Genomic DNA, 25,512 nt, shown 5'->3' on the forward strand with positions numbered 1-25,512 from the left:
GCCCATGCTCACAACATCAAAGACCCTTCCCTCCTCCCCTGCAGACCAGAGGTCTCTTGTAAAGTTATGGCCAAGCCTTGATGTCTCTGGGTGGGGAGACAGCACCAAGCTTGGGGTCTGCAGAAACTGCTAGCCTGGTCTGCAAGGTGGTGGCAGACAGGAAGTGATGGTTCCCTACTCTGAGCCCATGTTCTCACACTTTACCCTCAGGAACAGGGGAGAAGACACTGGAGAATGTGGCCATCCTGTCCTATTGGAAGTGACCTACCAGGGTCAACACTGAGCTTTCCACCCTGAAGTGGGAATGATGATGTCACATGGTTAGGAAATGGGAGCATGTTTCTTCACAAGTACCCGGCTCCAAGAGACATGCATGGCCCTGAGGAGCAGGAAGCAACTCCCACACCCCCAAGTCCTTAAGGCATCAGAAAGGAGAACCCAAAGCAACTGATTTCCTGTCCCTCTCCCCACCCCTTCCTCCCACCAAGTAGCTCACACTGCCTCTCTCTGCTCCCCTCCCATCCATGACATGATGCCTGTTAGAGAAGGCTCTGGGCAAGGCACCAAGTAACAGAGAGAAGACTCAGACATGATCTGCCCAGCTGACTGGGAGAGGACAGTCTTAAGAAGTCACAGATCATCTGCAGGGCGGTGCTGGTAGGGAGGCCTGTGGTAGAAGTTTGCTGGTGCAGAACCTGCAGCAGGCAGGAGAGGAGCATGTTCAGGTGGAAGCTCTGATGTGTAGAGGCAAAGTTGGTGGCCTGGAGAGGTTCTAGCCACTGCACCAGGGAGCTGATGTGGTAAGTTAACTCACCTGGTGAACCTGTAGGACGTGCAGCTTCCCTCTCCTGCCACACACTCAGATCCAGGAAGTAGGGAAGAGCCCATCCTGACAGGGCCTTTCTCCCCAGGTGCTGGAGTCCCCTTCCTGAACCTCAGGATGAGCTTTACTTGGGACCCAAATATTGCCAACTGTTCAGAGAGGAGCTTCTTTCCAAAGAAGGTACTCCAACAGGCCAGGTGACCACCTGTCACTGACTGGGGTGGGTCTCCAGGTAACATCCTTCTAGCTGGTGAGTGTACTATGCTCTTGCCTTTGAGACAGGGTTTTGGCCTCCCACTGCCACGCAGCAGCTCTGGCCTTGAATCCCACACCAGAGCTGTACTCCCAGCAACTTTCACCCTGGAAGGGAACCCCTGCTTCCCGGTGCTGCAGCCTCGGACAGGCTGTGAAAGGAATTGAGGCCATGGCCACAGGAACAATTCATACCTTTTGTAAGATGATTTATTTCATTTATCAACAACATGGGGTCAGAAAAGCCCAGCGTAGGGGATCTTATCACTAGAACCAGTCTCAAGCAACCTTATGCATCTCTGCTCTCTCTCCAGCCCTTGGGAGCTCTCAATTGCTTAAGCCCCTGGCTGCTGGGTAGGCAAGGGGCCCACCCCACCCCTGCCCACAGGAGGGGGCTCAATATGCCTAAGCCCCTTCACCCAGGTGCCAGTCCCCAGTTCCCCTTGGAGAAGGACACCTTCTCAGCCCAGCAGGGACCAGAACCAGGGAGTCCAAGACAGCTGGTGACAGCACACATTGTCTGAGCTAAGGAGCAGTGGGCCTAGTAAGCCCCTTCAGGGAACCAGAGCCTTCTCGAGCACTTCCCCCTACATGGTGATCCATAGCTGAGATCTACAGAGCGCCACAAATGCCTGCTGCAAGCTGGCAGATAGGCTGGCGTGAAGGAAGGGTGGCAGGAGCCAGCTAGTGGGGGTACCAGAAAGAAGGGTCTCACGCCTAGGGTAAAGTGCTCTGACCTGGGCTGCCCTCAGAGCTCCTGCCACCCTTACCTTCCTGCTGACATGAGCCCCAGAGCCCTAGTCTTCACTGGAGTTGTCAAACTCCTCCCAGTCAGATACACTCATCACCTCAGAGGCAAAGTCCGCGTCGGCCTGGTGGTCAGGGGTCCCTCGGGACGGCTCAAGGAGCAGGGAACGGGGCAGGGTGAGCACACAGGCTGCCAGGCCCGAGATGGAGTTGTCCAGTTGGGGCCCCTCTTCCCAGCAGTCTTTCTCCACGTCATAGATGTGCACGTAGCCCGTGCGGCTGCCACGGTTGTGTGAGCGGCCGCCCAGCACATAGATCCTGTTGTCCAGCACAGCAATGCCAGGCTCACCATGCCCCGCTGGGAGTGGGCAGACAGATGACCACTGCCCAGATGTGCAGCTGTAGCAGGCCACCTGCAAAGTCAAGGCCGGAGTAAAGCTGATCACCTGCTGGGATGGGGCTGCCATCCTGGCCTAGACCAGCTGGGCTGGGCAGCACTCTCAGCCAGGCCCTGGATTTGAACCAAAGCTGAAGGACATGTGGGGCTATGGGCAAACCCTGCCCCCATGGAGGAAGGGCTCAGGGCTAGTGTTGAAACATTCTGTCTAAGGGCCAGGCTGACACTCTGTTCCATCTCCAGGGCCCTCAGTCAGCCTGTGGCCCCCAGGTGTGTGGGCGTCTTCCAGTTAGCATGCTATTATTTTCCATGGTTTGGTGGTACTGGTTCTCTCCCCTCCATAAGACTGAAAATGACTGAGGTCACAGTTCCCATGGAGTATCTTTACCCCCCCCTCCCCCAACAGCACCCTACACCAGGTGAAAGCGCAAATAAAATGTGGAAGTAGCTACTTGCTGACTAATGACCATCAATGTTCTCTTGTTTTCAAAATTACCACAAACAGTAAACAAATACATGGAAAAATGTTCAAACTACTAGTAACTCAAGAAATGCAAAATAAATGATCAGGAATAATTGTCAACTATTAATCAGCAACCATAACCCAAACCCAAATCCATGCTGGTGAAGGTATAGTGAAGCTATACTGGTGTGCAGTTGTCTGACAAGCCAGGATAAAAGCAATTTGGCAATATGTATTAAGAGCCATACAAATCTTACCTTTTTGACTTAATAATCAGCTTTGGTTCTCCAGCTGGGGTAGGCAGAGTACTGGCCCTACAAAGGCCATGTCCTAATTTCTAGAACTTGTGTTACTTGAGATAACAAAAGGGACTTTGCAGATGTGATTAAGGGTATGAACACTGAGATGGGGGGTTATCCTGGGTTGTCTGGATGGAACCACTTAGTTGCACAAGCCCTTGAAAGCAGAAGGGAAGGCTTGACAGGAGGGATGAGAAGGATAACCTGCCATTGTTGGCTTTGAAGATGAAGTGGCCCTGTGCCAGGAAATGCAGAGGTCTCTAGAAGCCAAAAAGGGCCTTTAGCTGACAGCCAGCAAGGAAACAGGGACTTCAGTCCTACAACCATAAAAAACTGAATCTGCCAATACCCTGAGTGAACAAGGGCATGGATTATCCCCTAGGGCCTCTATAAAGGAGAGGTGCCCTGACAACACCTGGATTTTATCCGGGTGTGACCCATGTGGACTCATGACCTACAGAACTGTCAGAATACACTTATGTTGTTTAAATTGCTAAATTTGTGGTAAATTGTCATGGCAGCAATAGGAAACTAATACACTAGAGTCCAATGGGTCTCACCACTGGGGGTGGGGGGTGTGGTTAAAACACAGATTGCTACCCTAGCCAGTTTGGCTCCGTGGTTAGAGTGTTGGCCTGTGGACTGAAGGTTCCCGGGTTTGATTCCAGCCAAGGGCATACACTTCGGTTGCTGGCTTGATCCCCAGCCCTGGACAGGGCAAGTGCAGAAGACAACCAATCAATGTGTCTCTCTTGCATCAATGTTTCTCTCTCTCTCTCCCCCTTCCACTCTCTTTGAAAAGCAATGGAAAAAAATAATCCTCAGGTGAGGATTAAAAAAAAAAAAGAGATTGCTGCACTCCACCCCCAGAGCTTCCTCAGTGCATCTGGGGTGGGGCCTGAGAACCTGCATTTCTAATGAGTTCTAAGGTGATATGAATGCTACTTGTCTAGGGACCATACTTTGAGAACCACTGTTCTAGCCTGAGGAAATAATCCAAAATACCTGAAAAAACTCCATAAGCTAAATATGTCATTTGGAACAGTTAAAACTTATACCAACCCAAATGACACACCAGTCTGACAGAATTCTGCATAGCCACTGGGGTAGGGGTGAGGGGTGGCTATGGCTATGGAGATCAAATATTAACTGGAAAACACTCACGATGAACTTTATCCAGAAGCAAAATGAGAAGTTCTTTAACTATAATTGGATGGAAATCATGCATAGGTAGAAGAATCAAAAAAATAGTGGCATAGGGCTAGATTATGAGTGTTTTTCTTCACCCTTCTCCATTATTTAAAGGCTCTGCAATGTGGTTATATTAACTTTATAAAGTTTTAATAATAATAAAAAGTGAAACTATTCTGCACGGTACTATAATGGTGGACACATGTCATTAGACATTTGTCCAAACTCACAGAATGTACACCACCAAGAGTGAACCCTGATGTAAACTGCGGATTCAGGATGACAATGATGGTCACTGTGGGTTCATCAACTGCACTAAATGTCCCACTCTGGTAGGGGATGTCCATAGTGAGCATGTAGGGCAATGGAGGTATATGGAAAATCTCTGTACTTTCCGTTCAATTTTTTAAAACAATTTATTTTTTAGAGCAGTTTTAGGTTTACAACAAAAATTGAGAAGGTACAGAGATTTCCCATATACTCCCTGTTCCCACACATTCACCACTCCCCCCAGGATCAACAACTCCTACATGTGATACATTTGTTACAACTGATGAATCTATACTGATATAAAATCACCCCAAATCCATAGTTTACCTTAGGGCTAACTCTTGGTATTGCACATTTTATGGGTTTGGGCAAATGTGTAATGACATGTATCCATCATTATAATTTCATACAAAGTATTTTCATTGCTCTAAAAATCCTCTGTGCTGTATCTAGTTTGTTCAATTTTGTTGTGAACCAAACTGAAAAATAAAATAATTAAAATTTTTTTTATGTGAACCTGTAACTGCTTTAAAAAAATAAAATAAAAAATTAAAAAGGGGCACATGTTAGTTTTTCATTCATAACAATTGGAAGAGGCAGAATAACAATAAGTGTGCAAGGCAGCCCGGCCCCACTTACCTGGTGCACATCCCTCCTGTAGCCAGCATCATTGTTGCTACCCCCGATCACGTACAGCTTGTCCAGGAGAGTAGCCATGCCGTGCCAGGCCCGCCGCACGGGCCCATCAGCCAGAGTGTTCCAGGTGTTGCTGTCCGGGTCATAGCAGTGCGTCTCCCTTAGATAGTCCTCCCCTCTGCGGCCGCAGGTAATGTACATCTTCCCCTCCAGTGTGGCGCCAGCATGGGCATACACCTATGTGGGCCACCAAGAGAACAGGGGCAGGTGGGGAGGAGGCAAAAGAGCAGTGAGGGAGGGCAGCCAGCAGCCCTTGCCAAGGCCACTCATCCCCACAACTGCCTGACACTTCCTGACTTCAGTGACTTTCTCTTCACCTTCTGACAAGAAGCTCCCTGGATTTTTGTGGGATTTACCTAACCCTGACATTTTCCTAATGGGGAATGATTCTACAGAACTTGAGCTTCCCCAGGGAAGAATGGAATCTGTCTTTCCCTTGCCCTTAAAGGAGAAATCCACATTGGGAATCACAAAGAAAAGTGAAGCATCATAAGAGAAGGGACAGCAGTTCTGGGTACCCTTGATCCACCCTTGGTTGCCTGCCTCCATCGCTTCCTCCATTCCCAATGGCCAGCCAATCCTCCAAGTCTGCTGAACCCACTTTCGAAATATTTGCTTGCAAATAATATCTGATACAGTGAGCAAAAAGTGAGATGAAAAAGTAAAAAAAAAAATCAAACACCAAGCCCTGGCCAGTGTGGCTCAGTTGGTTGGAACATTGTCCTGTATACCAAAGGTTGTGGGTCCGATTCCCAGTCAGGGTACATACTTAGGCTGCAGGTTCCATCCCCGTGGGGCGTGTATGAAAGGCAACCAATCGGTGTTCTCTCTCACACTGATGTTTCTCTCTCTCCCTTCCCCTTTCCCTAAAATCAGTAAGTATATCCTCAGGTGAAGATTTAAAATAGTAATAATAATAATAATAATAATGATAATAACAATAATAATAATAATAAAATAATAAAACACAAAGGGTAATTTTTAGCCCAGCCAGTGTGTCTCAGTGGTTGAGCATCAACCCATGCACCAGGACATTGCTGGTTTGATTTTCAATTGGGGCACATGCCCGGGTTGTAGGCTTGATCCCTGGTCAGGGGTGTGAAGGAGGCAGCTGATCCATGTTTCTCTCTCTCTAAAAATCAATAAACACATTTTTTTCCCTAAAGAGTCATTTTTTGTTATGGGTTTGTGTGGAAGAGAATACACCACCCTGCCTTTGATTTTGGCCCTCAGCCTTTCATGTGCTTTCTATTGTGCCCTGGTACCCAGCCAGCCCCCACCACAGGCACCCCTCATGCTAGTGCATACTGCCCAAGGACCTCCTATCCCATGCCTACCACCTGCAAGGCCCTCCTGCTGTGCCGGTGGGCCCCAAGGCAGGGCACTGTGTGTTTCAGGGGAGAGGAGCTCCACACGGTGTGGAGGTTCCAGGGTTTGGCCCAGGGACAGTCACTAATACTCAGGCTGTACGGTGGCACAGCAAGTGGCTGGAGAGGTAGGCAGAGTAGAAAGCAGGGGACAGAGCAGTAGGCAGGTCTTTGCCCATCAATGGTGGAGGACTAGGGAGGTTTTGTGGGTTTAGGTTAAACTCCATTCTGATGTGTAAGTGTAGATTTACATGTCTTTATAAGAAATAATACAGGCCCCATGAACCCTCCACTCAGAGTCCCCAGTGGTAAGAGCTTGTATAGCTATAGCATAACATCATTAGCAGGATGCTGGTATTGACACAGTTAAACACAGGACATCTCCATCTTCACTAGGATCCCTCCTATTGCCTGTTTAGTCACACCCACTGCCTTTCAGCCCTGATTCCTCTTCTAAACCCCTGGCAACCACAAATCTACCCCCCACTTTGTCATTTGAGAAGTGCTATATGAATGGAGTCATGTAGCATATAACCTTTTGAGATTGGCTTTCTATGCTAGACCGGGTTCACCCATGTTGCTCCTTGTATTCATAGTTTATTCCTTTCTAAGTAGTACTCCATGCTCAGTATCAGCCAGTTTGCTTAGCGATTCACCAGTTGAAGGACCGCTGATGTTTCCAGTTACTGGCTATTACCAATAAAGCTGCTATAAGTATTTGTGTACAGAGAAGTTTTTGTTTCTCCGGGGTAAATGCCCAGAATGCCAACTGCTGGGTCTTGTGGTAGGTAGAAGTAAACTTTTTTTTAAAAAATATATCTTTATTGATTTCAGAGAGAGGAAGGGAGAGGAAGAGAAACATCAATGATGATAGAGTCGTCACTGATAGGCTACCTCCTGTTCGCCCCCAACTGGGGATTGAGCCCACAACCCAGGCATGTGACCTGATCAGGAATTGAACCATAATCTCCTGGATCCTAGGTCTACGCTCAACCGCTGAGCCACGCCTGGCTGGGCTATGTTTGGACTTTTTTAAGCAGGTAGATTGCTTCAGATTTTTGGCAATTTGTCACCTGCAGAGTCAGTTTTATTTCTTATTCATTTATTTTAAAGATTTTAAAATTGATTTTTCGAGAGGAAGGGAGAGAGAGAGAAACATCAATGTGATAGTGAAATATCGATTGGCTGCCTCCTGCATGCCCCCTACCAGGGATAGAGCCCACAAGCTGGGCATGTGCCCTGACCGTGAATCAAATGGGCAACCTTCTGTGGTGCACAGGATGATGCCCAACCAACTGAGCCACACCAGCCAGGGCTATTTCTTACTTTTCAATTTGCATGCCTTTATTTTCTTTTGTTGCCTTATTTCACTAGCTAGAACTTCTAGGACTATGTTGAATTAAGAGTGGTGAGAGCAGACACCTTATCCTGTTCCCTACCTTAGAGGAAAGCACTCAAATCAGTCTTTTACCATTAAGTCTGTTATCGACAGAATTTTTGTAGATGCTCTTCATCAAGTTGAGGAAATTCATCTCCATTCTTATTTTTTGAGTTTGATCATGAAAGGATACCTATTATCAAATGTGTTTTTTTTCTTCAATGACTGTTATGACCATATGACATATGATTTTAATATGGTGAATTAAAATAACTGAATTTCATAAGATGAATTGGGACATATTCTCTCCTCCTCTATTTTCTGCAGGGCAAATCATGCAGAACTGGTGCCAACTTTTCTTTAAATGTAAATCACCTCGGTCTAGACATTCCTCAACAGGTACAGAGCTATTCAATTTATCTGTTTTGTATTGTGCAAGTTGAAGAGATTGAAGTTTAAGGAACTGGTCCATTTCATCTAAGTTGTTAAATTTACATGCGTAGAGTTGCTTGTAATAACCCCTTTTGATGTCTGCAGGGTTTGATGGAATGCCCAATTTCATTCTTGATATTTTAAATTATGCCTTCTCTTTTTTTCGGTCAGTCTTGCTAGAAGTTTGTCAATTTTATTGATCTTGTGTGTGTGTGTGTGTAGGGGGGAACCAAAACAGTTCTTTGGTTGATTTTCTCTGTTTATCCACTTCTAATTTCACCAATTTCTGCTCTTTTTATTATTTTCTTTCTTCTGATTTGGGTATATTTTGCTCTTCTTTTTCCAGGTCTTTGAGGTAGAAGTTTAGATTATTGATTTGAGACACCCCCACCCCCTCTAATGTATGCTCTTAGTGCTACAAAATTTCCTGGCAGAACTTCAGCTAGGCGCAACAAATCTTGACATGTCTTTTCATTTCATTCAGCTCAAGGTATTTTTATTATTCCCCTTTGAACTATGGGTTATTTATTTATTTATTTATTTTAAAATAGATCTTTATTGATTTCAGAGAGAGGAAAGGAGAGGGAGAGAGAGAGATAGAAACATCAATGATGAGAGAGTCATTGATCAAGCCCACAACCTGGGCATGTGCCCTGACCAGGAATCGAACCCCGATCGCCTGGATCCCAGGTCAACGCTCAACCGCTGAGCCACGCCCAGCCGGGCTGGGTTATTTAGAAGTGTGCTACTTATTTGTTTCCAACAGTCTGGTCGGTTTACCTCCAAACTATACCTCAAATCCATCCATCTCTTTCTTTCTCCAACAGCCTCCACCCTAGCACAGAACTCCTGTCCTTGCTCCTGCTTCTCGAAACCCTCTTCTCTTCACAAGCACTCCCACACTTCGCCTTTTTCAGGGTAAGTGTGAAGTTCTCTCCTGGCCTAGAAGGTCCTTCCTCCCTCAGTCTGACATCTCCTCAAATGGACCTTCCCCATACAGTCTATCTAGATTTGTCCTGCCAAAGCCCCTCCCTGGGCCCTGTTTAGCTCAATCCTCTTCTAATTTCCTCATTGCAATTACCACAGTTGGCAGTTATTTTACAGATTTGTTTAGTAGTTAAGAGTGGTTTCTCCTGTTAGTCTGTAAATATCATGGGGGAAACCTTTGTCATTTCTTGTCCCCAGTGCATCCCCAGGTCTTGGAATAGGGTAGGTGCTTAATAAATAGTTGCTGGCCCAGCTGGTGTGGCTCAGCGGTTGAGTGTAAACCCACGATCCAGAAGATCATGGTTAGATTCCTAGTCAGGGAACACGCTCGGGTTGCAGGCTCGATCCCCAGTTGGGGGGCATGCAGGAGGTAGCTGATCAATGACTCTCTCATCATTGATGTTTCTGTCTCTCTCTCTCTCTCCCCCTCTCCCTTCCTCTCTCTGAAATCAATAAAGACATATTAAAAATAAATAAATAAATAGTTGCTGAATGAATGAATGAATGTATAAAGGAAGGAAGGAACATTAGCAGTCAGGGAGAAGCTGAGTGAAGGCCAAGGCTGCCCCTCTGTGGCCACACTGGAGAACTGCAGCTTCCCAAACAAAGATTTCCCCCCTCAGGCCCCTCCCCCACACACCCAGGAAGAGGCCCTCTCACTCTCATCTCCCAGCCTTCCAGAGCAGAATTCAGGAGTTCACCCTCATCGACCAAGTCTCAAGGAGTCCTGATATTTCCCGTGCAAAATCTGCTTTCTCCAGAATGGGAATAGGGAGTATCCTTCTAGAGGTGCTCCCTTCCCCAAAGAAGCCGAGGAGCAAGGAGCATGCCAGCTTTACCTGCCTGAAAGGAACTACGGTGGGAGACCCCGGCCTTGGAGTAGATCTGGACTCATCAGGGAGGCCCCTAGCTCCCAAGGGTCAAAGCCTAAGGCCCTACGGGACTGGGGAAGGGTGAGAGATAAAGAGGGGATGTGTGGAAAGAGGTTCAGAAAGGCAGGAGAGCTCTCAGAGCTAGCTCAGCAGAGCCCAAGGCAGAGCCCCACACATTCCCCATGCCATCCCCTGCTCCTGAAGTGCTCAGGGATCCCCAAAGGTATGTAACAGGTACTCTGAAAATGACAATGTTGGTATTAACAGGGTGCATGCCCTGCTATGAGAGGCTTAGACCTGGGACATGGGGAATCAGGAAGCCTCTTCCTTGCCCTGGGATCTCATATCTGGTTTGGGGGCCAGAGTCCAAGTACCCCAAAGCCAAAGGACAAAAGAGGGACCTCCCTAAAGTTTTGCCTTTGCACAATGAACCTAAGTTTAAACATCTCCAAATTGGAACAATCCAAGGTACTATGTAGGAGGCACATGATCTAAACAAACATGAAAAATATAAGATCTCAAGTGTTTTTGGTGTTTTAAAGGCCCCACCCTCCAGGGGACCTATAGGGGAGAAGAGTGAGGCTTCATCTCTCTTTAAGATCTTTGAACACATCCTAGCTCATCTCAGCTGTGCTAAAGGACAGATGAGATGAGGGGTAGGTTTCTGTCTACATTTAAACTTCAGAGTTAAAACAGCTTCCTGGGGCCAAAGTGGTAAGACCAAGAAGGGGGTGAAATTCTAGGGAATGAGGTCTGGACACTTGATGAGGCTCTCCCCAGGCAGCTGGCAGAACCTCAGTGGTCCTCCATTCTGCTCTCAGTGCAGGGTCTTTGGAGGGACGTGGACTCTGCTCACTGATTCCCTGGCCTGGTCTTCGGCTCACTCTATACACCCCAGAAAGGAAAGCAGGTGGGGAAAAATCCCTCTTGGAGGGGCTTCTTTACCTCCCTCTTGAGCGGGGCCACATAGGCCCAGGAGTTCGTGGCAGGGTCATAGCGCTCCACAGCATTCAGGTCATTGTGGTAGTCACGGCCAGCCACAGCGTAGATGTACCCGCCCACAACACATACACACAGGTCGGCATGCTCCTGCTGCAGGGACTGGATCTGGAACCAGCGGTTGTGCCGTGGGTCGTACCTTTAAGGGACATGAGGACAGTATATCAATGACAGGTGAGACAGCACCTCCTGCTCCGCCCATGTCCCTTGAACCCTCTCCCTAGCTGCCTCCATATACTAGCACACACCCACTCACAGCCCTGGCAGGAGGCTGCTACACAGCTAGGAGGTGTGGTCAGAAGCCTCCTGGGTTTCTGCCCAGGAAGCTAGTCCCTTCCAGGTGTAACCTCTGGTGTGGTTTCTAGCCCACTTCACTATCCACCCTAGGCTGCCCAACAGCTGTTCTTACAGCCACCTCCATCTCACTTGCCTCACCCCATGGTCGCTACAGACCTGCCCCCATTCATTCAGGATGACCATGAAATTATAGACGGACATAACAGCCTCCCAGCCTCTAGCCAACACCAACACTCCCTCATGGGTGATTTGCTCAAGCCTGCCATGTGCACAGTGCCCACACGTGCTCACACCTTCATCACAGCCCACTTCATCTCTTCATGTACCTCATGCTTTCCCAGCCTCCCCAGCTGGGGTGCTCTCTCCACTTCTCAAAGTCTCCCTCTCTGCAAGAGTCAGGGTGCTATCTCCCACACTAGACTGTGGGTACCATAAGGGTGGGATCCTCTGGGATTCCAGGCACTCCCATGAAGCTGGAGGAGTCAGCCTGGCCTGGAGGAGCACTGCTGGGCCAACTGGGAGAAAAAGCCAACCTCTACTGAGCTACTGCTGAACTCCAGCACTATGTGAGCACTGTTACCTGTTACCATAACTTGCTCTCCTGACATTTTCACACCCTTTTCACTGAAGATGCAGCTGTCCCCAACTCACAGCCCTGCTCCCTCCTTCCTTCTCCATCAACCTTTATAAAAAAGTCTAGGCCCCAAGCAGCAGCTTCATGCAGCACTCCTGCGCAAAGCCCACCCCACCCACTCTTCTACCTTCAAAGGGCTTTGAATTCTCAACCCCGGTGAGCTCAGCCATTCCAAAACAACCAACTATAACCCTTGCATTCTTCTGCATCTTGGACCTACACTGAAACTGCCTCCTAGCCATCTCCAGCTGGCTATTCACCTGTCCTAAAGGAATCCCATGTGCCCTCTATCCACTGACCCATCCTCACCAGCAAAGCTCCTGCTCACTCTCCAAAATCCTAATCACTATAACCCAGGTCCTTCACAGCCCAAGTCCATACCCAACTTCTCAGCACCCACAGCCTGTCCCGGGCTTGCCCCACTTCCAAGGGGCCTCCTATTGCCTCTACCCCTTCTTTCCATGCCCCAGGACTGGAGCCCTGCAGAGCCCATGTGGGGCACCCAGATAGGTGTGCTGCTTGGGTGAATACAGATGACCACAGAACCTCAAGAGGCCAGGGCTCCGTGAGCCTGAGGCCAAAAGCCCACTCTTTCCCTGACCAGCATCTGGGCCTTTTCCCTGGGCATCCATCCACCCAGGCACCTGCACTTGAAGCCTCCTTGCTCAACGGCCAATGCATAGATATAGCCTCTTCCAGATAAGTGTTTTTATTTCTACATAGGAAAACCAACTCCAAACTTCAAGTGGTTCAGAAGAGTGAATAAAGTTTTCTTTGGCCTGTCATATGCTGGTTGGTGAAGAGATTAGAAGCTTCCTTTGCCCCAAAGCACAAATCAGACACGTTCTGCAGCCGCTTCTTTCTACCCATGTCATTTGGCTAGCCCCTCCCCGACAGCCAGGAATTCCAGGAAACAAGCTGTTTCAGGAGTCAGGGCTACCAGGAGAAACAGAACATGCACCTGGGTCACACACAGATGCAGCACTGAATCCTAGCTCTGCCCGTCTAGCTGGACGCATCCAGGCATCAGTTTTACTCTTGGTGTTCACTCAGTTTCCGTACCTGTCCAATGGGGTGGTCATCTGCCTAGAAAAGCTATCATAAGGAGACATCTGTAATACTTTTAACAAAAATGACAAATTAAAAAAAAAAAAAAAAAAAAAAAGAAAAGCTATCATGAAGGATCATAAAGGACAACATATATAAAAAGGATCCTTGTTAACCCGAGGGAAGTTTGTAAAGGACGAAGGTTCACGGCTGTATTCCTAGACCTCAGGGTAGGACCTGATCAGGACAGATCATGCAGGGTCTGCTGAATAAATTAATAAAGGAGTAAGAGCACCAGCAGTGAAATCATTCCTTCACTTTACAGATATGTATTGGCCACCCAACATGGACCAGGCACAGTGCTCAGCGCTGGGGATACAGGGGGAAACTGGGTCCTGCTTTCCATTAGAATGGGAAGCAAGCTGAAGAGAACAGAGTGAGCAAGTGCTCAATATAATGAAGGTACCACAAAAAATAGTAATAATAAAGTAAGGAGAGTGACCCACCTGGTAGTGGGATCTGGGGAGAACAAAGCTCTCTTGCGGAGATGAAGAAGGACCTCCCAAGAAGGTGACATCTGAGACATGAATGATCAGAGGCACAGCCAGGTGAAGGTCGGGCTGGGAACAGGCAGCCATTCCAGTCCAGGGTACACCATTCAGAGTCCCCACCAACTGTCTAGGATAGTGCCTTCCACTGCCTTTCCTGTGCATGACACTCATTCATGTACTTGGTTTTTCTTCTCTATTTTTAAAATTTTATTTATTTGTTTAAGTATTTACTTATTTTCCTCTTCGACTGAGCGTGCAGCTTCTGGAGGGATGCACATGGAGCAGTGGGGGAGGAAGGGGACCCCCGCCTAGCCAGCCAGATCAGCCAAATCAACCCTGGTGAGAAATGGGGTGACAGATGTCACAGCCATATCACCCTCACATCCTCTTCTTCCCAACTGGGAGTCAAGCACAAGTCAGCATCTTCCACTAGAGTGAGACAAGACCCTCCAGATGCTTCTGCTTCCTTCCTTCTGGTCTCCTGCCCTCACAGCTTCCTAGGCAGAGTTCACTAAGATTTGTGGTTTCAGATTTAAGGAAACACACACAGACATACACCACAAATCAATAATTTAAAGATAACCACAGTTTCACTGATTTCTTATCTTCCCACTGTGTCCTATATTCCACATTTTCCTCTTTATTGGATTAATTTTCCACTTTGTCAGAATAAATCCCCAAGTAATATTCTTTTTCAAATAAAAATAAGCTTTATTATTGCATATAAGGATATAATCAGTTTTAATCACTTTAATGCAGATTGTGGATCATCCAACTGCAAATTCAGAAGTTGGTGCAAATATGTTCTGGGGTCCTCGCTAAATTTAGTACACCTTTTTCCTTCAGTATTTCCATGACTTAAGCATTCTTATGACTATTAATAAAGTCCATTACAATTAAAACATTTTTTGAAATATACTTTAAAAGATTAATAGTCATGGGAATGCCCAAGGAAAAAGACAAGTTATTATTATAAGTAGGGTCAGGGCATGTAGCAACATGAGACCAGCTACTACCAGGTAAGGCATGCAGTCAGTTTTCAGTAGCCCAGAGCTGTAGCTATGGAAAAGGTGCAAACACAGAAGGTAGCTAACATAGATGCAATCAAAGAAAGAAAAGAGAAACAGTGGTATCTTGGAGGCAAATACAATTTGCTCCAAAAGAGGTAACTTTTTATATAGTTTTCTGTACCAACGCTTTAAGATATAACCTGGTAAGTCCCTAGCTCCTTAAAATGAAAACCCTAATTCACTGCAAAATCTTGTTTCCGAAGATTCTGAGAGCCTATGGGTTCTAAGGCTGGTGAAGTATGGAAGGGGAAAGGGAAGAGAATCAAACTCTTATTACACTGAAATTAAGATCCATCTTCCATCTGGCAGCTTTAAGAATCCTCTGGAAGATTAAGGAAATATTCGCTCTGTAGAGATGGCAGACCTCGGAGCCCTCCCTGCCACCTTGCCAGATGCTCTGAACCCCAGGCCCTCAGTGATGCCTGCTCCCACCAGGCCAGTCTCACAAACCCAACTGCCAGTGACCCAACTTCCTGAGTAAAGTTTGAGGCTGTAGTTGTCAATCACAGGGGCTGATATTAGCATTTTCCAGAGTCCAGCTTGGGTCTTACAGCACATGTTCAAGAAAGGGGAATTTAGACCAGTCTTGTGTGAAACTGCATATAACAGGGCAGATTATGGGCCAGCAGCATCCTATCACCCTGTAGCCTCCCTGCAGGCACGCAACCAACCACCCTACCATGTGCTGAGGGCCAGAGACATCTGCTTTACAGGTCTGTGGGTTCCTCAGCAGGGAAATCTGGCCTTGGATCTCCAACTGGGAAACTGAACTCCCCAAAATGAAACTTCAAGGTTTAGCTAGAGGGAGGCTTGAACCTGGTGCTGCCACACCCACTGGCGAAAGCATTTGGTATGAGTGAAAGTATTGTTTCCTGGCGTTAGATCTCATCAGTTTAACAAAGGTTATTACTTCTTGGGGCCAAGAGATCAGAGGTGGCTGAGAAATGGTCACCTCCTCCTCAGTCCTGGTTACCATGCTTCTGAGAAGCATAGCCAGGACAGACCCGACTCCCACCCTTACCCCAGAAGATAAAATCATGGACATGAACTTGGTCTGCATCTAGCTCACAGATTCCAGAAGCAGTTGGAACTCTTTCTCTCTCTCTGCAGTACCATCTTTCAGTTTGTGCGGGGTGGAAATTTCCCACAGGCACCAAATCCCAAGAAATCAAAGTACAGTGGACAGGGCCCTGGAAACCTAATGTCAGCTGAGGCCATGGGGATTTGCCCTACTTCCCTTCCTCTGCTCAAAGAAATGGATTTGTGGAATCAAGGCCTCATAGACTGACAGAGCTAAAGCCTCCTGTAGACCACTGCAACCCACAAAACCCCTCTCAGAAAACTGTCTCCTCTGGGACCTCATGCCCAGCACATGGCTGACAACAGGGTGAAGGGTAGGGGTAGGGGCAGGGATTTGGCATGAGGCTCAGTGATGCCTGTCGGCCTTTCCTCTTCCCCTGGGCTGAGGAAACTTGAGGGAGCAGCAGCAACAGGAAGCCATGCTCCACCACTGGCTTGTGGTCAGAAGGGCAAAGCAGGCAGGCAAAGGGAAGCTGGGACGACACATGTCAAAGTTCAAGAGAGGGCAAGACAGAAGGATTAACTGCCAGTCCAGTGCTCCCAGCTCTTAGGTCCCCTCTTTCTGAGGCCCAACCAGCCTTCCTGCCACAGGCTCCCCTCCCCTGTGCTCAGACAAGTGCAAAGTCACAACCCAGCCCCTCACTGACAAGACAGCAGGGTTTGGTCTGAGGTGAGTATGCTTCTGAGAAGGGGACAAGAGCGAAAGAAAGCAATCCAGGTCCCCTTTTCCTTACGTCACTGCCATCTGCATTCTCCAAATTAACCTGAAATTTATTCCACAAAACAGGGGTACCCCAAGCACAAGATTAATATTAAAGACTGACCGCCTTGGACCATGGTGATGTGTCCATGCAGAACCCACTCCATAACCAGCCCTCTGAGACCATGATTCCTACACTACAGCATCACCCACAGATGGAGATACAGCCAGAGGCCCCTTCTTACCTCCAGCATCGGGACTCAGCACGGAATCCCTGGACATTGTTGTCCCCTCCAATCAGGTACACAAAGTTGTTGAGCACTGCGATGCCCTGGTTGGACATCCGGGGGGCCAGGGAGGCGGTGAAGTGCTTCCACTCTCCCAGCAGGGGGTTCAGGTACTTGGCCTGGTCACTGAGAACAGTGGATGGTGTGGAGTGAATGCCCCCAAAGCCCACCACACATTGGAAGTCCGACCGCAGCTCCGTCTGTGGGCTCTGTAGGCTGGGCTGCAGGCTCTCGTTCTGGTGGTACATGAGAGCATTGGCCACTGTGTCTCTCAGTGGGCTGGGGTCCAGCTTGTCATGTAGCCGTTGGAGGACCTCAGGTTCCATTAGGGGAAATCGCACTGTCTCAAGGAGCTTGGGGGGCTCCTGCAGTGAAATCTGGTCTGCCTGCACCTGCTCAAGGGTGTAATGGTAGAGCAGAGCACCCTCATACACCTCGGTCTCGCAGGAGACCTCCAGGCGATTGCTGCTGAGGAGAGAATAGACCTTCTCCAGCGGAAGCTGGCGGTACTTGTCAGTCCTTGAGAAGGCCACAAAGTTTTTGAGGATGTAGGTGTCCAGCTGCTTGGTCAGACGGCTCAAGTCAAATAGCTCTGCCAGCCGGTAGACATCAAGGATGTTCTCCTCATCCACCCAGGACATGAGGAAATCACAGCAGAAATGGATGATTTCTGGGATCTGTGAAGAAAACAAGACCCACTCAAGCCTGGGAAATGGTGTCTGGGCGCAGAAGACAGTGATGGTGGTTACATGCCTTATGTGGCTGTCCTTTGAGCAGGTCCCCCCTCAACCATTGCCAACCTTCCCTGGAGCAGAGACTGGTGCAGCCGCTTTCCCCAACACTAGAGACAACTGGGGTTCACTGTAGATAGACTGGGTTTAAATCCTGACTCAGAAGGAATGCTCTTAACCTTGTTGAGCCTGTTTCCTCATCTATAAAATAGGGATAAAGTGGAGAGGAATAATTACAAATAACATCATGCACAGTAACTCCCTGCACAGAGTAGAACCCTGATATATGTCAGTTGCCTTTTAGATAAAAAGTACTGGATCTCCAGAGAAGCTGGAAGCTGCACAATGGCCACCATGTTGGCTGTCCCTGGTTTGAAATGCACCTGGGACCTCCACCTGGACCCCCAGCTCTAGAAGACACTCAGCTACTTTCTCCTGCCACAACCCTCACAACTGGAAGCCTAGCTGAAGCCTCAGGCCAAGGAAACCTGCCCCAGGAAAAAGGCCCCAAAGTACCCACACACTAAGAACCACCAGCAGGCCCTGGAAGGTGTGGCTCAGTTGGTTCAGCATCATCCTGTGTACTGAAAGGTTGTCAGTTCAATTCCTAGTAAGGCACATGTCCGAGTTGCAGGCTCGATCCCCAGTAGGGGGCATGCAGGAGGCAGCCAATCGATGTTGTTGCTCTCACATCAATGTTTCTTTCTCTCTCCCTTCCTCTAAAAAATCAATTTAAAAATAAAGAATTACCAGCAGGGCAAACACCCACCTAGCACTCATCCTAGGAACCTGACCCAGAGTTCTTAAGAAGCTGAAAGCCATCCTGACTGGGCAGAGCCCTGCTCAACTCATTATCAAGGGAGCTCCCAGCCAGCCTACACCTTCCCTTTCCCAACTGTGTACAGTGGGTTGGAAGGAGGGCAAAAGAGAGCACAATACTTAGGTGGGAAGTGAGAACTGGGCCACAGGGTTAAAGGGCATCCTGAGATTAGATAACCAAAGCATGACAGAATAAAGGAGACAGAAGGAAGGGCTCTAGGAAAAGCCGCCCAGGTACTGCTAAATTCTTTAGGAAAACAGGATTTGGGAATTTCTCTAAAAACAGGACTACCTCATTTTTCCAGCATCATCAACAAATTGGCCAGTGCACAGAGAGTAATTCTGCTGGCACTGAAGCTTAAAATAAATGTTTAAAATTGTTTTACTTTTATTTGGTCTGATTCAAGGCATTTAGTACTTGCCAGGTGATATTAAGGACTGAATGGAAATACCTGCAAAGTTCCAGGCAGGTATTTCCCCACATGAAAAGTCCCCAGAGTGCTTTGTTAGGTCTCAAAATCCTTCACTCAACCATCACTTTCTCTCTTAGCCCACACTTCAGCTTTGCTTCTTCTTCCAAAATTACCACTTCTGATTTGTCATGGGGAGGACATCGAGGACCAGGTTCTGGGTAGAAGATGAAAGCAAACTGCCCTCAGTGGGCCTGGAGAAGTAGCTCCTGGAGAATCAAAGCCTCCTACACAAAGACTGTGTTGCCTTCTCCTTCCCATCCTCGTTGTCAGAGCAACAGGCCCTCAGCCAGGCGGAATCTCAGAGCAATCACCTCAGGCCCTCCCCATGTAAGAGCCCCATGAAGGGCTCAGAGGAGGGAACCCATTGGCTGGGGGTGACTCAGTGGGGGTGGTCTTGCTGGAATTCAGACACAGGGTACAGCGCATGGGGGTAGGGTGGGGGCAAGCCACCAACAGCTAGTGGCTACACGAACAAACATGATTTGATGGGCCTATGGACTTGGAACTGTTATACCAAGTAAAACTTGCTTTGAAAACATCATTGCACAGAAGACCAATATATTAAAAATAAAAATAAAAACAAAGCTGGGTTGCTCAAGGTGAAGTTGGGGATCCCTCTCCCATGCCATCCCCAGGAATGGCCTCGGGGGCACTAAGGAACACTGACCAAACCTCTGCTGTAACTGACTTGGGGAGATGGCAGATCTCTAAGCTGATGGGAGGGAGAGGGAAAGTGGTGTTTTGGAGGACGGTTTGGTATCGGTGTACATAATGGATTCAAAGAAAAGGCAGGGATCTGCTGGAAAATGGAGAGGTGGAGGCCAGGACAAAGATGAGGACAGGGTAACAGAGAACAGAGGTAGCTAGCTAAAGGTAATATTTACAAGGATGAGTAGTCCAAACTTGGACACAGGGAATGAAGATAGAAGGGCTCAAGGAGCCATGGAGGCTCTGGAAGAATGGTCATGGGACGGAGATCAGGGAAACGGGGAGAGGAGCACGCAGTGAGGAGGAGACAATGCTGATAGTGAGTCCCTGGGTGGAAAGCTGAATACGGAACTTAGGTGTTGCAAGAACTAGAATACGGTTCCCAAAGCAACAATGAACAGGATGTGGGAACAGAAGAGGCCTATGAATAAAAGAAGGTGGGGAAATTCTTCCATCATAAAGGCCATCCGGGATCAACTCCACCTACCCATCAGGTATAGCCAGGAGAGCCTTACTCAAACCAACCCAACAAACAAGGAGTTCAGTACCTCCCACTCACCACTCTGAGGGTAATGACACAAGGAGCGCAGGGTAGGGCCTTCAGATGCCCTCAACAAGTTGGTTTTCCTATGACTTGAGTTTTTTCTGACTGCCCCAAATGTGCTCTAACCCGAAAAAAGGTCAGGATAATGAATTCAGTGTAGCATTTCACTTCACTTTCAAGAAATGTGGGAAGAGATATCTTTCAAGTCCAATCAGGCTGTCTGATGGACAGCTCTTAATAAGAGCAAAGGCATGTGCAGGCCCAGCCTATTTAACTACACCAACATTGCCAAGAGTCAGTGCAGTCTTCCAAAATATAAGTGACATTATCAAAGCCTCAGAAAACTTTTTGAATGCTGTAGGAAAAAAAGTATTTAAAGTTCAATACCAGCCTGGCAGGGCGTGGCTCAGCAGCTGAGTGTTGATCTAGGATCTAGGACATCCTGGTTTGATTCCCGGTAAGGGCACATACCCAGGTTGTGGGCTGGATCCCCAGCTGGGGAAGTGTAGAGGCAGCCAATCAATGACTACTCTCTCATCATTGATGTTTCTATCTCTCTCTCCCTCCCTCTCCCTTCCTCTATCTGAAATCAATAAAGATATATTAAATAAATAAAAATAAATAAATAAATAAATAAATAAATTTCAACAACAAAGGGGAAAGCAGTTTCAGAGATCAACAAGACCAAGTGGAGAGGATGGGCAGACAGGGCCTAAGCAGCCACACTTGGGGAAGCTCAGCTTTGCCAGATGCCAGCACCCACAGGATGTCACAGGCTCAGCTTCGGCCACTTGTTTACATGCGGGACCTTTTCAGTGGCAGGGAGACCAAGGAAGAGGGAAAGGAACCAGCAGAAAAGCAGAGGGCAATGGCAGAGGAAGAACCTAGACCTGGAGACTTTCAGAAGAGCTCTGCTCCAGTGCCCAGAGCTGGCCAAGCCAAGCACTACCCAGGAGCCTCCACCTCGCTCCACACTCTCTCTTACTGCCTCATGTCCTCACCTGCCTGGTGACCCTCACACCTCTTCCCTGCAGGCACCCAAGGAAACCATACCTATGTATGGGTGTCCGCCTTGCTCCAATGAGGTAAGCCTCACCTGAAGCTGACAGGCAGCAACCAGCGTCTCCTGGACATTGCTCAGGCTGAGCTCCAGCTCAGAAGTATAAATGAAATGCAGGATTTGGCACATGGCATTGTAGGACACACCGTGGATTAGGACCTCTTCCTGCTCCATTTCCTTCAATCCCCCAGCAAACATTCCTCTGCAAAGTGAAGAAACAAGACAGCGGAGTTATACTAATCAGGACACCAGCCCAGGAGGCAAAGAGCATGAGCATCTGGAGCAAGGAGAGGGCTGACCCAGCATCAGTGTGCAACAGGACACTGGCTCACTCTGAGCACTGAGTCACACCACAAAAGGCATCCACAAGCTCCTTACCAAGTTTGGGCAACCATCCTAGAAATTGCCCTGTGTCCGATTTCATGTGCCCCAGAGAATTACACATGAGTCTCCTGGGGCAGAGACAATGTCTAGCTTTCCTTCTGCTGCATCCACTAAGTACACTTCCTGGATCACAGCAGCAGGTCAGAGCACATTATGAAAATGAATGAATGGGCCTGGTCGAGCATGGCTCGGCAGTTGAGCGTCAACCCATGAACCAGGAGGTCATGGTTCTAGTCCTGGTCAGGGCACATGCCCAGGTTGCAGGGTTGGTCCTCAGTAGGGGGCATGCAGGGGGCAGCCGATCGGTGATTCTCATTCATCACGGAGTTTTCTCTCTCTCTCTCTCCCTACTTCTCAGATCAACTTAAGGAAAAGAAAAAAAAAGAAAGAAACAAGGTATTTCAGATTGTGAGAATGCTGGAAAGGAACTCAACAGGGCATCTGATTGAGGAGAGCATGGTTGGGAAAGTAGAGCAGGTGGAGAGCAATGGGGGCAGGGAGGGTCCACTCTGAGGACCTGAAATGAGTCTAGGCAGCACCTCATCAACCAGGGTAGTGTTCCAGGTGGAAATAAAAACCCCAGCCCCGGGCAAGGACAAGCTTGGCACACAAGGCAGCCAGGGCAAAGAGGAAGTGAACTGGAAATAAGTCACAGGGCGAGGTCCTGCTATCCCCAGGACAGGGTAGAGTTTGGATTTAAATCCAAGCATAATGAGATACTGTTGAGGAACTTAATGCAGGAGGATGGCATGAGCTGACTGACTCTTCAAATTCAGGTGCTATTGGCCAGAGTGGAAGGGCTAGAGGAGAGGTGGGAAGGTTCCTCCAGGCCTGGCAAGGGCCACGTGGCTAGAGAGCTATAGTTTAAACTACACTGGAGAGGATTGGAGAGAACATGCTGACAGACTGGATCTAGCAGAGCACAGGAAGAATCAGGCCTTGGTTGGGGTTATGGTGCAGCCAGTTGGGTAGATGGGGACTTGAGAGGAACAGGGTCAGAGAAGACAGTGGGAGTCCTATTATGGTACTATCAGTGTGATGTGATCATGAGGCATCCCAGTGGAGAGTTAATTAGGTGTTGAGAGAGAAGAGGCTGGTGGTCAGGGAAGGAATCAGGACTAAAATATGATAGTAACATGAAGATGATAGAGTAGCTATTTTTAGTTTGTTTATTTTTCAACTAGATTAATACATATACATAGTACAAAACTTAAAATATATGAAAGGGTGAAAGCCTCCCTCCCTCCTCTGCTCCAAGCCATCAGTTCCCCTCCCCAGGGCAGCACTATCACCAGAGGAAGTCCACATATCTACACTGTTTTGACTTAATACACCTTGGAAATGGATCCTTATTGTTATACATAGTGCTTCCCCTCTCCCTGTAAAGGCTACCATAATTGATTTAACCCATTCCTGCTGGGGTGCACTTGGGTTACCTTTTTTATAATCTTCACCGAAGGATATTTTTTCCACTGCTTTTCAGAGAGAATGGAAGAAGAGAGAGAGAGAGAGAGAGAGAGAGCAAGAGAGAGGTAGGGAGGGAGGGAGAGACATCCATTGGTTGCTTCACGCACCCTGACCAGGGGCTGGGGATCAAGCCTACAGCCGATATGTAGGTGCCCTTGGCCGGAATCAAACCCGGGACCCTTCAGTCTGCAGGCTGAGCTCTAACCACTAAGCTCTAAACAGGCTAGGGCTTGGGTTACTTCCAATCTTCCATTTTTTCACCCAATGGATAGCCCTATCCCCACAACATTTTGTTTATGTAACTGCAAGGATTAATTCCTACTGAAGCAATTGCTGAGACAAAGGCTTTATATACATTTTTGCTTTGATAGTACTGCCCATACGTTACCAACCTTACAAGGGAGAAATCTTATAACCAATGGGACAGATAATCTCACCAAATGTTTAAGAGCCATTTCTATATTCTCTTCTGAATAGTCTAGATTCTTTGCCTATTTTCTATTAGATACTGTCTTGTCAATTTTTAGCACTCTTTTTTGGATGAGTTGAATTTCTTACTTCTACCTCAAATCTTTTGACTTTATAATATATATTAATATAGGTAGGGCCAGTCTCTTTTCATTACCTTTGTTTTCCACAATTTACTGACCACTGTTTTAACTTGTTTTGTTTTGTTTTTTTGGAGAGAGAGAGGAAGGTAGGGAGAGAAGCATGGATTTGTTGTTCCACTTATTTACGCATTCATTGGTTGCTTCTTATATGGGCCCTGACTAGAGATCGAACCTAAAACTGGCCATTGCTTGTTTTAAATTTGGACTTTAGAATCAGTTTGTGCGATTCCCCCAATAAATCCTCTTGGAATTTTTACTGGCAACACACTAAATATCTAGGTTGACATAGAGAGACCCGGGATCTCTGTAATGGACACAGTGGGTCTGTCTCTATCAAGCTCGCCTCTGGGTCTCTTTGGAGGTCTTGCAGGTCATCCCCCTATAGACCTGACACACGTACATCACAGTTATTTCTAGACATTCTACTCTACATGCAGTCTCTCAGGATGATTTCCCATACTCCAAGGTACTTTGACTCACTTTTTGGGGCAGTCTGAATGGGTCTTCTGGAATTTCCAGGACTGTGCTATTGTGGGCCTAATGTTTCCACAACAGTGGGGATGCCCATGCTGGGACACTGACCCCCACCCCTGAAACAAGATGTGGGTACTTGGATTGACTCTGGCATATTTTATCACCTTAAGAAAGAATCTCCTCGGCTGGTATTGCTCAGTGGTTGAGCATCAGCCCACAGGGACCACAGGTCCTGAGAAGTGACCAGGGCTCATGTGTGAGCTTCCAGCCTGTATTACAAGAACACCATGGGGAGGGGAGTGGGGAGAGATGTGGCACTGAAAGACTGAGATAAAGTGCCACAATGTCTTTTTAAAAAGTATGTGTGTGTGTATGTGCAGAGAGAAAGCAAATACAGCAAAATGTTAACAACTGGTATTCAGGTGTTCATAATACTATTCTTTCAACTTTCCCACAGATTTGAAATTTTTCAAAATGAAATGTTGGGAAGCCAGAGTAAAGTAGAAAGAAAATCTATTTTATACAAAATATTGTATTTATAGTAGGAAAGTCATTTTATAAAGTGTAATATTACAAGTAAAGCCAAGCTTATCCTCTTCAAAAGAAAAGAGAATATGCCTTAGAGACAGACAAAAGGCTGAAAAACAAACCCTAAGACCCCTTCTTTCTCTCCTGTTGTAGACCAAGTCCCCAAACAAGCAGTAGAGCAGCTCAGGGTGAAGGGGGCACCTGGCAGGTACTGATTGGTCCCTCCCAGCCATTCATGGCAGTGCCAAAACATCTGCCCAGTGGAGCCGGGATTACCTGTTATTTTACTTATAAGAACATGTGTATGAAACTCACCTGAAGTAATCACAGGAAGCAGCCAGCAGGATGCGATGGGCTTCGATGTGTCTCCCCTCTACCACCAGGACTACATCAAAGAGGATGCCACTGTCCCGAAGAGCCAGTAGCCCCCGGAGCAGGGCCTGGGAATGCTGTGCACTTCGGTAAGTGTTGTTGACACAGTGTGGGTGTGAGGGCTGTGCGGGCAACTTGCACAGCTGGGTGAACTCTTGCTCCTCTGCCATTCTGACCACCACACCAGACCTCACCACCTTGGCCGTCAGCTGACAAGACAAGAGGGAATGGGGAATGAGCCAGGAAGGCAACACCATACCATGTACAACTGGCTAGCTCTGCTCCCAGTAGCATCTGCTGTTCACTGAGCTCCTGTTCCTGCCTCCAGCTTACCTGTGCTTTCCCTGTGGTCTCAAAAATTCTAATTCCCTCTTCCTTCCCACCACTTATCCAAACTTGGGACCTTTTATGATGACCTGTGTCCCTTTATCGCCAAGAGTCTTCATCCCTCTCTATCTCCTTCAGCATCCATGTAAAACAGAAGGGTTCTGGTGACAGACTG

At 47.7% G+C, this 25,512-nt stretch overlaps 1 protein-coding gene across 1 annotated transcript; it reads right to left on the bottom strand.

Moving 5' to 3' along the window:
* Positions 1-1,267: 1,267 nt before the first annotated feature.
* Positions 1,268-25,210, bottom strand: KLHL22 (kelch like family member 22). Its single transcript, XM_016204337.2, has 6 exons — positions 24,954-25,210; positions 21,211-21,376; positions 16,798-17,516; positions 11,120-11,312; positions 5,082-5,315; positions 1,268-2,235 (listed from the first exon to the last, which is right to left on the bottom strand). The coding sequence occupies exons 1-6, from the start codon at positions 25,178-25,180 to the stop codon at positions 1,873-1,875; spliced, it is 1,902 nt and encodes a 633-aa protein (XP_016059823.2). The 5' UTR covers positions 25,181-25,210; the 3' UTR covers positions 1,268-1,872.
* Positions 25,211-25,512: the final 302 nt, after the last annotated feature.

This window comes from Miniopterus natalensis, chromosome 20 (genome assembly GCF_054644295.1).
Source record: "Miniopterus natalensis isolate mMinNat1 chromosome 20, mMinNat1.hap1, whole genome shotgun sequence".
NCBI lineage: Eukaryota > Metazoa > Chordata > Mammalia > Chiroptera > Miniopteridae > Miniopterus > Miniopterus natalensis.

Coding starts and splice junctions, on each gene's coding strand:
- KLHL22 (XM_016204337.2), bottom strand. CDS start 25,180: ATGGCAGAGGAGCAAGAGTTCACCCAGCTGTGCAAGTTGCCCGCACAG. Junction 21,377..24,953: donor GCTTCCTGTGATTACTTCAG/GTGAGTTTCATA, acceptor TTCACTTTGCAG/AGGAATGTTTGCTGGGGGAT. Junction 5,316..11,119: donor TGGCCCCGCTCAAGAGGGAG/GTAAAGAAGCCC, acceptor TGGCCCACATAG/GTGTATGCCCATGCTGGCGC.